This window comes from Colius striatus, chromosome 5 (genome assembly GCF_028858725.1).
Source record: "Colius striatus isolate bColStr4 chromosome 5, bColStr4.1.hap1, whole genome shotgun sequence".
NCBI classification, from domain to species: domain Eukaryota; kingdom Metazoa; phylum Chordata; class Aves; order Coliiformes; family Coliidae; genus Colius; species Colius striatus.
The window spans coordinates 53,020,278-53,036,132 of record NC_084763.1 but is presented as its reverse complement, the minus strand read 5'-3'; the positions used below and the strand labels follow the sequence as shown (position 1 = coordinate 53,036,132).

Below are 15,855 nucleotides of genomic sequence, written 5' to 3'. Positions count from 1 at the left end.
ATAGCCTCCCATGCAAATTGCTGCAATTTTTTTCCACAATGCATTAGAAAATAGCACAGATGAATAACAATAGGTGCTTTGCTTTATCACAAACTAAATTACCCATTGCCTAAAATAGGCTTCTTGCATTACTCAGGCACTGTGAATCAGCAAGGACACGTCATAAAAACAGACCGAGAGAAACAAAAGTCCCAAAGTCACTCTAACTCTAAGGGGACTTCAACAACAAATAATAAATCTGAGTATTGAACACAAGATTTAGGAGAAACTCTTGGTTTTCAGAAAACCCTGAATATTCAAAAGGTGAATTTCAAGCCTCTTAAAATTGTCTCTCTGTAGGCGCCCAGTCAGTCTCACATTAAACTATTAGCAGTTACTTAAAATCTTGGCTCAGGACTTTTAATATATATATTGTTTAACTTGTCTATGATAAAATATTAAACTGCATGACACACTCTCATTTCTCAAACTGCTCCTTGACCTATCCATTAGCGGATGTCACGGTGGGAGGGCAAAGAATTTGAGAGGCGAGTTCAGGGAAGAGAGCCCCCGTGCAAGAAGCAACGTGTTTGCACAGCTCTCCAAAAGACAGAGGGGAATTGCATTTCCCTGTCACCACTGGCCAAGTTGGGAGGAGGAGGGGGAGTCCTGGGATGTGTGGTCGTCTTCTACTGAGCTGCAAAAAGGCTTAGTATGTCTTCTGATGTGCAGCATAGCACATGAGCACGACTTATTTTGAGAATGGTTATCTTGAATAAAGTTGAAACAAAACCAACTTGGGTAAGCCTAACATTGTCTTTAGATCAATGACCAATGATTGCAAAGGTCATACAGTTAATATGGGGTGGGGTTTTTTGGATGGGTTTCAGACTTTTTTTTAATCAAACCTCCATGCCAGACTCAGGGTTGCACATTTTCTGCTTGTGGCATTTGAGAATTTCAGTAGCATTCTAAAGGATCTGATTGAGAACAGAACAAATGAAATAACACGTCATGTTCATTTTGTCTGTTCTGTGGGTAAGGCCATGCTGTAGCAGATTTATCTCTAGAGAGTGGCTCCCCTTGGAGCAGGTACGCCTAAGGAACTGCAGTCTGCAGATAAATCCAAGCTGGAGCAGAGGCAAGGGGAGGAGTTCATTGCAATGTTAAACCTGATGGTCTGGCCCAAAGGGACCGAGGGTGGAGAAACAACCTTTAAAGTGTTGTAACCCACAATTTGAGTTGCATGTTATGGGAATTACTACAGCAGGAACTCCTTGTTGCTATCTAGGCTATGAGCAAAGGGAGGAGTGGTGCTTAACTGCCATCTGGGGCTAAACCATGACACACGTCAAAAAAATACAAACAGAGCAACAAGAGAACATACATCACTTATTATCTTTGTTATCCCAGTTGCTATCTTTATGTCTGGTCTGTTCAGCACTTCAGTGTATCTATGAATATCTTGCACATCCTTCTTATAGGATACCTGTCAAATAAAAAAAACCAATTTTGTTTAAAATAAACAAACAAACGTTTGAAGTTTATAAATAAGCTTTGAATGACCTATCAACTCAGCCATCAAATTCAACAGAATTGTGCCTAATTTATTCCAACACAGTCCTGCTTGACAGGGATTATTCAGTAAGACCCACACAAAAGTTAACAGGATAAGGAGAACAAATTCAGAAGCATGAAATACAATATTAAAATGAAAAATGGTTTAGCTTAGGAGAAAAGGAAAGCAGTGCAAAGACCCAAATATTGAGTTTTATCATTAAATTTCAGAGGACTTCTAACATTACATTTTTTTCTATGCTGTACCCTTTTTTAAAATCAACTAACTTCTCTATCATACTGAGCACTGCAGCCTATACTGAGCAGAAACTGTAATTCTACCACAGTGAATGTCTTTCTCAGTGAAAAGTAGCCGTGTAGCTGGTATGTAATTCAACAAGATATCTCCAACCTCAGTATCCCCCACTCCCTCAACTCCAGTTATTTGCTCCTTTACACAATCACAGCAACAAGAAGGCTGAGTGTTCCAGCATGTGGAGTGCAAGACTGGATCTTTATGTTTGTGCAAAAGCCAATACTATAACAAATGGGCTGAGAAAACTTTGGTCAGGAGGCTAAACCACACATAGGAAAGTCTAAATAGTCTCCATTTAGCAAAGCAATCATAGGAACAGCATAGACCCCAGGGATGTTACAGAGCTCCGAGACCACAAGTTACCCTTCTTCTCCCTCTTCAGGGTCTGTAGACTTTTTCCTCTCTCTTGCTACAACATACGTGCCAATATAAGTAAATTTCCAAGAGCTGTCTTGCTGAATTATTCTGAATGATTAAGAAAATCATCCCTGGTGTTCAAAAGTTCCTGAGAAATTGAAGTTTCAGGCAAAAGTTAGAAAACAAAATAAAGTCTGTAGGAAATAGAAAGTATCAGAATAACTCCTGCTTTACTGGACAGTCTTATAGTTTTTCTTCTCATGTTTAACAATGTTAATCAACCTCTCGAGATAGTATTTCACCATCAAGCAAGTCCTGAGCTTGAAGCTTCATTTATAACCCCCTCATCTAGCTCTTATTTCCAACGTAAAAGTTTCGCTCTGGGAACAATGCAACCAAGTCAGGAACTGCAGCACTCAATGACAAATACAATTTGTAGGAATGTTATTATAAAATGCAAAGCAAAAAGAAAAATCATCTTGCTTTTTTGCAAATATTTTACAGGCTACAGGAAGGTCATTTTGCATCCATATGGCTTCAGCTAAGTAGACAAGCTAAATAGGCTTCACTGTTGGCCATTTGCCCACAAATAGACCTTATAATTTTTAACCTACCAGTGACACACTAAAGTAATGGCTGATTAAATAAATAAATAAATAGGTTGGATGAACACAGACCAAAGTATCACCAACCAAGAAAACAGAAACTGACTCTTACAGCTTGTTTAAACCACTCAGGTTTTGTTTTGGTTAGGTTTAGGTTTCCTCTATTTTTTTAAGAAACTATAGGTACAGACAAGCATTTGCAATTCAGGGCTTTACATGAATTTAGTTAATTATATGCTGTTCATACTAATGACCACATGAGGTGAGGTGAAAACCACAATGGCAGCAGAAACAGGTTTCTGAATAGCACCCTATCATCCATGTAAATTGCAAATTAAAGGCCAGCATATGTGCTCAAAATAGAAATTAGGAATGGAGTGAATTTAACAACAGAGAATCAAGAATAGTGGTGATAAAGTTAAGGAAATGTGGTCACTTATTGCTCCCAAATGACATGATCATATAATACAAGAAATAATGGATTGTGGTTAATTTCAAGGGGGAAGGGGGGGTGGGCAAGGGGATAAGACAGTGACAGTCCTTTATGTTTCACCATTTCCAATTATATTCGATGCAAGGCCAATTGCTATAGCTTTCCCTGAGTGAATTATTATTCTTCCTGCACCTAAACCAGTATACCTATTACTTATGTCTGAGGGAAAGTCATCTAGCATTTTACAAATGTCTGCAATATATATTTGCTCCATTCTGCAGCTTGTCATACTCCGGTGAGAATAAAAATGTTATGCAGCAGAACAGTAGTTTGTCAGAGGTAGGCCAAAGAAAGAAAAAATATGTTTCCCATTTCCTGAATAACCTCAATCCCTGGATGCTGACCCTTTCCCATTGGGACAGTGTGCTGGCCTCCATTACACAGCTGCTATTCTGTTCCATCTAGCTTTTTATTTTTTTATAGTGCTATGTTAGAACAGTAAAACCAGAGCTATTCTGAGAGAGCAGGAGAACAGATTTAGAAGGGGCAAAGCAACCAGGCTGGTGTGTGCATCTGTAGGCACCAAGAAAATTGAAAGTGGAGAAGTCTGCAAGAGAGGAGAAAAGAAAACAAGGCCTGGTCAAGCAAGAGAATGGAAACAGCAAAAGCACTCAGGGAAGAGGACATTGTTTATTCTGAGTTGGAGAGGCTCAAACCCTGCCTGGCACCTCCATGCATTGCACAATACCCAGTGTCTCCACTTTAAAGAGTTGCTCAGGTTCTACATCACCAACAAACTGTTCCTTTTTATGCGGACCACAGGTCTAGAAAACATCTGCTCAAACTGTCCTTTGCATAGGAAAAAGTAACCAAGATACTGACAACTTAAGAGCAGCAGAGAAAGACCTAAATGGAGAGTTACAGCAGACCAGTGGGAAACGCAAGTGTGAAAGAAGCAGGGACAAAAAGTGGGAAAAAATTATACCATCTCTAGTTTTGAAGTTGTAAATGGTAAATTTCAAATTTTAACCAAATTTAAAGTGTTTTCCTATCCACTTTGAATTTACAATATACAGTGGTTACATTGTTGAATATTTCTTAAAAACACCAATGATCTGAACAAAAGCCATTTCTCATCTTTAATCCCAAATGTGCTTATATATTCTGAATTGCCACGAGTTTTTGCAAAGCATGCAAAATATTCAGGGCTTGCTCATAATTAGTAGACTAATTTTAATATGGCCAAACCTCTAGCACTTATAAAAAGGGAAAAGGTCCACTGAGGATAAAAATGCTGATCTATTTACTTCAGCTGAGAGTCCTGAAAATGTTTCACCTTTCATGATGGTGACAGTGCATTGGAATGCACAACGATGCTGCAAAGCAGACAGACTTCTAATAATGCTTTAAAATGTCTCAGGTTGTCAATCAACAAACTGAAACTTCTGCTACATGGTGCAGAACACCTAAGTTTAAAGGGTTCAGACCTTTCCTACAATCTTCTGTCTTCTCTCCTATTTCAATTCCAAAACTATTCCATGTTATTGGTAATAAATTACTAGAACATGCACAAGCAGCTAGGAACACATTTTGCCCTCTTGAGATGCACACACAGAAGTCAGTAAGGAGTTGGGCACAGCTATCTACAAGAGAATTTGTCTCTTACTGATCACCCCTGCTTAGTATTTCCTAAGAGCTGCAAGTCTACTAACTAATGGCCTGTCAGCTGTGTCTCTGCCCCATTTTCTCTCATCTGCACTTTGGGGTCCATCAACACTAAGAAAATGACTAGCTGGTGACAATCATCATCAGCAACTGCTTTTCTGATCCCCACTCAAACGGTGTTGAAAAGTGTTTCCCGGCTCATGTAGAAGAGACAAACACATTTCTGGCCCATTACAGATTGATGCGGGCATCCTTTCCGGTAATGGGCTTGGAAATTGATTGGTCCCAATTACATCAGGAGTAAACACATCGTTTTCAGCACCACTTGGAAGTGGTCCAGGGGGATCTGTTGTTGACAACCACTGTCAGCAGAAAGTTAGTCAATGAAAGGTGATTTTTCTAATGCAGATGCTGAACAGAGAACCAGGAGAAGCTTGGCTTTAACATGATCTGCATCAAAACAAACATTGACATTTTGGTATGTTGTTGATGATGTTTAAGCACATCAAGTTTAAGATCTTATGTGCAGATTGTGACTGCACAGTATCCTGAACATTAAAAAAAAAAAGCTTACTCCTAAGACAATACACACTTCTTAAATATTCAAATTTAGATGGTCAGTGAAACATAAATTACCACTACTGACACCATTCAGACTGCAATGGTCTCTACTTCACTTTTCTCCAAATGCCTTCGTGTACTACCATGAACACTCACTTTACAAAATATAAACAATGTATAGAGAAAAGTGCTCTGGGTTTGGATAAACAGGCTTCTGTTCAAGCATCATGTAGTATTTAAATTATTTTCCAGTACAATTCTCTACCATTTAAAAAGTCACTTTTGTTCTTTTGAGAACAATTTTCTTCAGTGATAAGTATGAAGAAAATAAAAATGTTTTTCTTATACATGATCACATTATTCAGGAGACTTTACAGTACTTCCCTATTACACAGCTTCAGCCCACACTCATAGACCGTGTTAATGATATTCAAAGTGGTGTGAAGGCCTACAGCACATGACAGTTTCAAAATGTCAGCACAAATGTATTGTAAGTTGAATATAGTCTTAATTTTTAAAGGAAATTGCACATTTCACAGAGTTGAGTATAAATGTCAGCCTTATTTTAAGGCTCAGTAAATAGTCTTAAACACATCCTAATCCTATTAGATGCAAACCCTGCATGTAAAGGTTGAATTGAGTTGGCAGAGCATTGTAGGTAAACATGCATTCTACTCCCTTAGGTATACTGCACTGAGTGGTGGATAAAAGAGCTTTGTCCTTCCACTCCCCCAGTAGTTTCCCTCATTTTTCCCCGTACTTTCAAAGCTGTGATTCTACAGATAGCCTGAAATAGTTTGGAAAGACAAAAACAATACAATATGGGATGCTCACTAGTCCACGTTCTGACTCAAATATGAAAGACTTGGCTCTTAATTAAACCTCTACTTAAAACAAGAAATCTGCAGCTAGTCACCATGTTGTCCAAACAATTACTCACAGGAGCTCTGTACCTCCCCTGAACAATAACAGGACTTACATAACTTGCTCCTTTATGTTTGATAAAGATATGTCCCCATTGCACTGCAGTTCCCCATGCACAACCAGAAAGAATCTGTTCTTAAACAGATGAAACGAACTGGTCAGAGCTTTATGTTGAAGCATTTGTTTGATTTTTAAGTTTTCTCAGGCTGAAAATAATTTCCTTCATATTTTTTCATTATTTTTAACATGCTGTTAAAAGTTCTCATTTATCAAAACACCTTTTCCTCCCGTTTCCCTTCATTTCCTTTTTTCTGCTTGCTTTAAGGGTGAAAGAGAATGAAACAACTGAATTTCATTTACTCTCACATCTATACCCTGCCCTCCTTAATTCTGTTAGCAGGTGATGTACAGCTGTAGAAGGGGATGGGTTTTGCATTAGCATATTAATCCTCAGATCATGACAATTTTGACACAAAAACTCATCTCATGCTCCTCCTGGTTCCAATACCTTCTCTGAGATAGCTTCCCATCTCCCCAACATTATTTTCTTCCCTAGTAGGCCACCATTCCTACTGCTAGGTAAAAAACGCTCTTTTAATAGGGAGAGAAGTTCACGTTCCCAGCTCCTACCCTCCGTCAATCTCCTATCCGGATGCTTCCAACAGCAGAGACAGATAGACTTTGAAAGGAAGAAGGAATTCTGTAATCAAGGCAGGTTGCAAATTACTACTGGGAGTTCCAATGCAGGTATTTCCCAGCAGAAGAAGTTGTTATTCTTCAAACATAATGCTTCCCTGAAGTTTTCCAGCAGCCTTTTAATCAGCAGCCAGCTGTCAAGATTCTGCACACACGGACATACATCTAACATTGACATTTAGTTTTCAGCCCACATAACCTAAGAGTGTTTGTCACACTGTCAGAAGGGAAGATAGGGTAAATTTAAGATAATTCAAAATGCACACACAGGCTTCATTTTCTACATTATTAGCAGGAAACAAATTTTCTCAATTATCTGAAAAACAGTAGTTACAAAATCACATACCTACCTGACTTGACCCAGTTACCTAAGAAGAACAAAAATGGGTCATAACTTTAAAGGTATTTACATGTCAGCTGTTCTTACTGGATTTGTGTGTGTATCCTTTAAAAGAATCTCACTATTTTAGCCAATCTTCTCCTAAAACCTACTTTTCTCATAAGTCAGCTTTTACAAAACCTAAAACACACACTTTTCTTTACAGTTGTGTTTGTCTCCTTCAAGACACTAGTCTTGGTAGCACTTCTTCTCCCAGCAATGTTGTAGAGTTAGTATAAGTAAGTTTAACCACAAAATCCAACCTGGCTTCATACTAACTAAAAATGATGTGAATATTATGATTCAGCTTTTCTATTGTGAACACCTAAAGAACTTAAAGTAGATAATAAGCAGCTGTAAAAAAAAAGCATCGAATTGAATACTATGGCTCTGATTCTGTAAAATAAGTCATACATAGTTCTTTGAAATTCATTTCATATGTATTCACAAGATAGGAACAAAGTTATTCATGTGTATAAAAGTGTGCAGGAGCAGAGCTGAAACAATCTCCTTTTCTTCTCTATACAGACTCCTTTAAAGAATTATCCAAATGTTGACAGTGTAAGACACTGAAATCATGCTGGTGTTCATGTAAACAAAGAGCTTTATACACTTTTACAGTACCAGTGGGTACACATGAATTCAGAGAACCTGTGTTTGTTATTTTATTTCAAAGCAACAGCATTTAATAACCATTACTACCAATCAGCAATAACAACCACTTTCCACTGCAGTTGAGAACAGAAGTCACATATCATTACTCACAGCATATTTTATACACACATCGTGTCCCAAACTACTTCTGAGTAAACAATGTAAGAAACTATCAGCTCATGAAATATGAAAATATTCCATGCCCAGTTCAATTCAGTGAGCTATAATAGATGTACCCATCTAAAACAAGTAAACGTATTTCAGATGGGGGTATACTTACATCACTCTGGTATTTATTGACTTCCATGGCATGCTTAATATCTGGAGGTTCCTTCATATGTGCATAATCTGAAGTTCCTTTTTCAGCATCGTATTTTTGTTTATACAGAACCTGAAAGAGCAACATTATACTTTTGTGACCTCAGTTGAGTAGGTTTAATAATATGAACTAGGTTAAAACTAGTGTCATCGTGTGCCTTTATTCAGGGACAAATGTAATAAATGATTAAGCTCTTTTATGGAACCAGAACCCTGAAATGAGAACAGCTTTCACCCTAGACAGAGACATGAGGCATAGTCAGCAGAAAGATTTCTCTGCATCTGTTATTGCTCCAGAGGTGTGAGTACACAGGGGTGGAAAAAAAAGAAATATATAGAAACAGAAAATTAACCTTAACAAGGTGGGAAGAGAGCCCAAGGAAAAGCATAAGAGAAAGCGGTTTTTCCTCAAAACACACTTGAATCTATCAGCTAAGTAACTATTCCGGGTTTGAGGGGTTTTTTTCTTATACTCAGAATTTCATGCATTCCTCAAACAAACAGGTTTACATGAAATAAACAGAGCCCAAACATCTATTTCTTCCACTGATAGGAAATTACTAGCATAATACACATTTTGACTAGCCTCCAGGTTTACAAAGATATATAATATTTACATTCAGTTGTCATCACAGTAAAGGAAAATGGAATTGGATTGTGAGTTTATAAACAAATTTATTTTTATAATGGAAACTGAGCTTAATGTTGGGCATTCATCCAGCTTTCAGTGCACGGTGTTGTACTTACGTATACGCACACTCACGTACTAAAATTGCCTGAAAAGCTGATCTTGCACTTATCCTTGTCAGAAGCTTTTAGGCTTACATTATGAAAATTCACCAGGTTTTGAGGCCTGAAGAAGCAGCAAGTGTCAGGAAAATTCATTTTCTAACAGCTCTCAGAGGCAAGCATTAAAATAATCCCTAAGAAAACAGCAAATACTAAATAAGATTGAAAGCTGATCAGGAGGAGTAGGATTTGAAACTAAAACCCTCAATAACAATAAAATACTGTGAAAGTCTTGAGATGGGAATTTCAACTATGGTGATACAGACTCTTAGGACAGGATACTACAATTGTGAGAAAGTGTTGTATCTGTTTGCATTTAAGGCAGTGAGATTGCTTGTGAGTAACAGATCAGGATGCCCAAGGCAATATATTAGTATCTGTCCTGAATACCTCCGATTACAAAATGATATACAGGCTGAGAGATTAAGACAAAACAGGGCAGAGGGGAGAGGGGTGTTTGCAGGGCCACTATATGAGTGAAAGTATCATGTTCAGACACTTAAGATGCGCCATCTCCATATACAGCATAAATACAACATGGTCAGTCCTCTGGGAATACAAACACAACTTAAACTGAAACAAAATAATGTCTCTAACCTCCCTATACTGGCTACATCTTGCAACTGGCAAAGGAAATAATCTTTAGCAAGACTGAAGCATCACTCACAAATGATTCCTAGCAAAGGTGTAATTTCTACATAAATATATGCCATAAAAACTCTTTTGCTACTTATACCTCACATTGTCACTTAAAAGATCTTACCCACTTAACACCATTCTGAAAAGCAGATCCATACAGTTACTTTCAATATCTGCCAATTTACAGATATTTTATTACATTGTCACTTTGCTGGTTCTGTTTTTCTGTTTATGCAACCAATATAGCAATAAACAAAAGCACATCAACTCCCAACATGAGAAAATTAACAGAAATTACAATTGAGCGTTCACTGTCTTGGGAAAAGATGACTTTTTTTAGCTTAATGCAGAAATATTTAACTTGCTATTTGACAGCTGTGTTCTTCCTATCTTTAATTATTATTAACTGACTTAAGTAACTTTGATGCAATCACAGGCTAGGAAGAGTTCAGTAGCTGTCCAGTTTAGTTTTGGGCAGTTTAATGCAGAACTATTTCCAGATGTGTAAATCAGTTCCAAGGAAGCATGAAAAAAAAAAGTTTACACAGATTAAAAAGCTGCAGGATCTGGGACTGTCCAGTTTGGAAAAGAAGAAACTGAGGGGGGACATCATTAATACAAGTATTTAAAAAGTGCATGTCAAGAGGATGGGGCAACACTTTTTTCTCTAGTCCAGTGACAGGCCTAGGGATAATGGACAAAAGCTGGAATAAAAAACTTCCACTTAAACACAAAGGAAAACTTCTTTACTACAAAAGTGAGGAAGCCTTGGCACAGGCTGCCCAAGAGAGGGTGGGGAGTCTCCTTCTCAGGAGGTTTCCACAATCCATCTGGACACGTTCCTCTGTGACTTGATCTAGCTGGACCTGCTTGAGCAGGAAGGATCAGATAATCTTTAGAGGTCCCTTCCAACTCCTGCTATTCTATGATTCTACTGTATTCTTAGGAGTATTGTTTTACATGTTAGCATATGTACATTTATTTCTCATTTCATGTTACTTTTCAAGTGTTAGCTAAACTGAATTTATCAAATCTACATATGAAACTACTCAGAGAGATCAAGTATTACAGGTCACTGTCGTAACCTCTACTTTGTAGTGGTACCATTTATTTACTTGAGAATAGAAGGCAATTATTTATGTAGGTATGACTTCAGATTGAATTAATTTGTAAGTACTCATTTTTTATTTCTCTTATCTCCCTTGTACACCACTGTGTCAATAGGAAGCTGCACTAAGGAAGGCTTTGTGCTCCTTCAACTTACCTCTGACTGACCCTCTGTTTTGAGATACTTTCAACACAATTAAACTTTTCTTTTTAGATTTCTCTTTATAGTTGGTAAGCTGAGCTCTGAACTTAATATCCATACTGGAGCATTTTATAGGAATAAATGTTCAGTAATACAAAAAAATGTCATTTTAATTTCAAGATAGAGAAGTAGTTTACCCAAAGTATTTGTGTAAAACAAAGTACTGGAGACTAATATCTGCTACCATGAAAAAACACCCAGACATCTTGAATGGGATTTGATGTTATAAAAAAACATACAAAATTACAGAAAATGTAATATGATTGTAAATGAGGCAGTAAACCATGAAAAAATAACTTTATCATAGTAAATATATATATATATCTCGATAGATAGATAGATGTAAAACACAGATTCTGTCCACAAGTAAGAAAAACACCAAAAACTTTCTTTGAAAGTTGAAAACATTGCTTAAGATTCACTTGGCTCATCATCTTTAACAAGGAATAGAAAATAGTGTTGAGCATTGACATACAGTTACTACTTGAGATATTGCCCAGTGCAAAGGAGAAAATTAAACTGCCTTCAGTTTGCTTTAGATTATTCCTTTCAGATAAGAAGAAAAACAGTGCAATCTCTTCTTATGACAGAAATAAAGTGGTGAAGAAAGTGATGAAATGCATACTTTTTCCCAACATTGTTTCTCCCTCAAGCAATTTTAAATACCTTTATCGTTGTTGGTGACACCTTATTAAAAAATTTGCTCCGTGCAAGGGAGATCTCAGTATACTTGTCTTCAGACAAGAAAAAGACTTGGCACAAAGCTAGCAATGATCAGAAATCTTCCTTCAGAAATATTTTCCCCAGGAAAATTGCAATCTTGCCAGAAAATGCCCACTTCCTCTCAGTAAAATCAAACTGGGGCTTCAGTCTAAAATATTCTCATCAATTTCATTTTCTCATTGCAGAGAAAGCTATCTGGTGGGGTCAGGGACTTCTCTTGCTCTCTCTAGCTTACCCTGGAGACAACTACAACAAAACAGAGAGAGGGAGGAAAATCTGGTTTCTCACTCTCAAGAAAGCTATTTAGAAGGCAACAAGTAAAATTTTCTGCATGGAGGAAAAAATGAAATGGACAGAAGCCATCCAAGTATATGGGGCTATGAAACTTCTTTTTCATTCTCCCAAAACATCTTTTCCCAAAAATAATGTCATGATTTCCTGTTCTATGGGTATTTCTGTCCATCTTCATGCCAGTTCTATGCAAAACACAAAAATGCAAACACGGGCTTTACGCAAAAAAGCAATCATGGGCTTTATGCAAAAGCTAGCAGAGATGGTCTTGGTTTATTGAGCATGAATCAATACAGTAAACATGAGGAGAACCTCCACAGGAGAAGAATCATATTGACAAATGTGTTGAACTCTCCTTCATGGTAAGATCCTGTCAGTGCTTACACTGTATTACTGGAATTCTATAGAACGAGATCCTGGCTCTGCTGAAGTCACATCAGTTAAAGCATGTAAAATGGTGCTATGGTAGTCTCTTTTCTCCTGAGGGGATAGTGGAGGGCATCCCTAAGTGAGGAATAATTTCTTGTGAGAAAAGGGAAATTTCCCCTGACTGCCTCCAAATTCTTAAATCATGAGTTTGATCTGAAAGAGTATATAGAACTAATAAATTGGGCTAGACCTAGGTAGGCTGAAAATGAAGGTGCTGGGCAGCAGCAGTGCAGCAGCACCATTTCAGGATCAAACACCAAAGCGTGGAGAGATTTGCCAAGGACACAGCTTTGTAAGAAGATCACCCAGTAGAGGTGTACCAACCTCAGTAGTTGTGTGCCAGCAGGCAATAGCAAAGAGTCAGTGGCTCTCTTTCTTCCACACCATGATACCCTAGTCCCAGCACACCTGCTTGGCAAATGAGGCTACAGATCCTGCCAAGAGCGTGGCATCACAGAGTAAGAAAAAGAAAGCATCTGCGCGATCTGGCTACAAAAAAGTTCAAGTCTGGCCTTGCATATAAGCATGCAAAGGGAGTCAAAGGTGTAAATTTGTTCTAGTGTGAATGGGGATGAGGACACATACTCTTATTTTCCACCTCTCAGGAAATCAGCACCTATTTAAAATCAACTAACTATAATTGAGAAACAGACTGCAGTTCTGTGCTTGCCACAGCTCTTTTGCAGGAGAGTTGGCACAATGGTGGACAGTGCTCTTCTCTTTCCTTCCTACGACATATGCATCATCTTCTCTTGCTAAAGTGATGACCTGTAAATTCACAATCCTAGCTAGACAGATGCAGAAGAAATCCCCTCTGCCATATCCTGACCCAGTTGAAATCTGAAATACTTGTATTAGCTACTTAGGTACCTCAGTGATAGGCACAATATGGATTAGATTTGAATACCGTAGAGAAGATTTTCCACTACAAAATCCCCTAGGATCTCTCTCAAAGTAGCTTTAAATTCAGGTCCACTGCAACAGTAACCACAAGTTGGAAAAATGTGTCAGCGTATCTTTAAGTTTTATGGTAGATTATGATTTATAATGTATCTATTCCTAAGGGGATGGTATGAATTTTACAGGAAAAGTTTCTGCTTAAATGTAACTCATTCTATATGCGTATTTTTTTCTCCATGACTGTTGGATGGATGAAGAAAACTTTCAAAAATGTCAAATGAAAATGTCAGTTTTTTCATTAAAAGGGGTTTTTTTGATGAATCAAATGGTTACATTTCTACTCTCAGTTATTTATCTTTTGTGCCATACCATCGATGTTTATTAACCTCATTTGTGTAAACTAATGTAGAATGAACTCATTTGGAATGAATCCAGGAGTAAATCTGTGGCAAACTAGTTAACTAATGTTTTATAAATCAAGTAAATGATTTTAAAATGTTATACAAGTTTCATTGTCAATTTATTTCTACTGCAATTGTTCTAATCACTTGCTTTACATTGAAATGGCACAATAATGTCATTACAGCTACTGTGCTGCTTTGAGTGCATAAATGTTTCCATTTCAAACTAGGAAAACTAAAATATACTTGATGTTATTATATTTGCTTAATATAGCCTTCATTAACCCATTGTTTTAAATCAAAACATTTGTCCACAAGCTGACCTGAGATTTCAGTGTTTCCTTTTATTATTAATACTTTCCTTTGACAAAAAATCCCTGCATTAGAAGAATGTATATTGAGATACAATCAATACTATGGATTTAAGAGTGTGTTCACTTCACAGACTGGCTGTATTAAACTAGATGTAGTTAATATCTTCAAGAGGGGAGAAAAGGCAAAACAAGAAAAATGTGGAAATGCTCGGAGAGCAGAAAGCCATGACTGACTGTCTATCAGCTGTAATTCTCATGAGTAACAATGAAAATCTGTAACTTCATTCATATTACACGTACTTAACACTCACAATTCCACTGAGATCAATGGAAGTGAAGGGTCACCTGCCTGCATTAAGGGTATTACATTTTTAAGCCCCTGGAGGCAACAGAACTGGAATTTACTATTTTACTGGTTGTCTGCACATTTTACACTATTTTCAATATACTGAATTTTGTATTTTTAATTGTATAAAGTTTGTTGTGATAGGTAGCATGCAGATCATCAGAAACAGGTTTACTACTACCAGTAAACGTCCTTAAAAATCAAAGTTGGGGGTTTTTCCCCTCCAGCATCAAACATTTTATAAAGCTAATAAAACATCCAAATTGAAGTGGATGTTCCAGAAGATACACCTCTTCTACACAGTGCCATGTCACCAAATTTGTTAGCTCATTATTGCATTTGTGGATATTTAATGGATTTGATTGGATTGAAGAGTGCACTAGTAGTCTTTTAATTTTTTAAACAATATTTTTACTTATGTTTATTTATTTAATAAACACAACAAGTAAAATGGATTACTGACATTTTAAAAATGAGTGGTTCTTGAAGTTGAGAACTTATGGTGATAAACTCTGGATGATAAACTCACCCAAATAAATCAAGCAGGCAATCAAGTATCTGCTCAAACATACTGCTCAAATGGGTCACATTCTGTCACACAATTAATCTAAAAATCGTTTTTGTCATTCTAAAACTGTACCTTGCTCTGAAGTTGTGTTAATTCTTTTGCAAATACACTGTCAATTGTGGCTGGCATCTGCTGATAAAGAGAGTTGGAAAGGTCTTTCTTAGCAGCTCCTTTATACTTCACCTAGAGGGGGGGGAAAAGGTGACATACAATGCAAAAATTAAGATACAGTAAGTACAACCTATTTTTTCCACTAAATAAAATGGCATGGATCATTGAAACTGTAGAAATGTGATGCTGTCATAAACTTTCAAGCAAAACCAGAGCAACTTTAATACTTTAGATGGACGCATCTAATCCGTGAAACAATGCAAAGCATTTCCTAATTAAATTCAATAATCTGGGGGGAAATATAAAACAAGCTAAGGAAGGTAATTGTTTTTCTAATCTTTTTAAAATAATCTAAAAGAATTACCTTTTTTCTTTTTGTATTCCCAACATTTGCACAACACATGCAATTTTTTGTTGGCTTAATAAGTAATAGCAATTAAATGTAACCAGAAAGGAGAGGAACATTGAAGTTAGCATATCTGACATCATTTCTACATAATCTTCTCATAATAAAAACTCAGTTTTTAATTACTTTTTATTTATCCTGCACTTCCTTCAGCATTCAGCACAAGTAATTCCTCATAAAAGGGT

The 15,855-nt window shown here is 37.0% G+C and overlaps 1 protein-coding gene across 1 annotated transcript in view; it reads right to left on the bottom strand.

Moving 5' to 3' along the window:
• The window catches only part of NEBL (nebulette), a 96,379-nt gene that overhangs the window by 72,574 nt on the left and 7,950 nt on the right, over window positions 1-15,855 (bottom strand). The window contains 3 exon segments of the mRNA XM_061997097.1: window positions 1,367-1,468; window positions 8,407-8,517; window positions 15,226-15,336. Of these exon segments, the coding sequence (XP_061853081.1) occupies window positions 1,367-1,468; window positions 8,407-8,517; window positions 15,226-15,336 (324 nt within the window).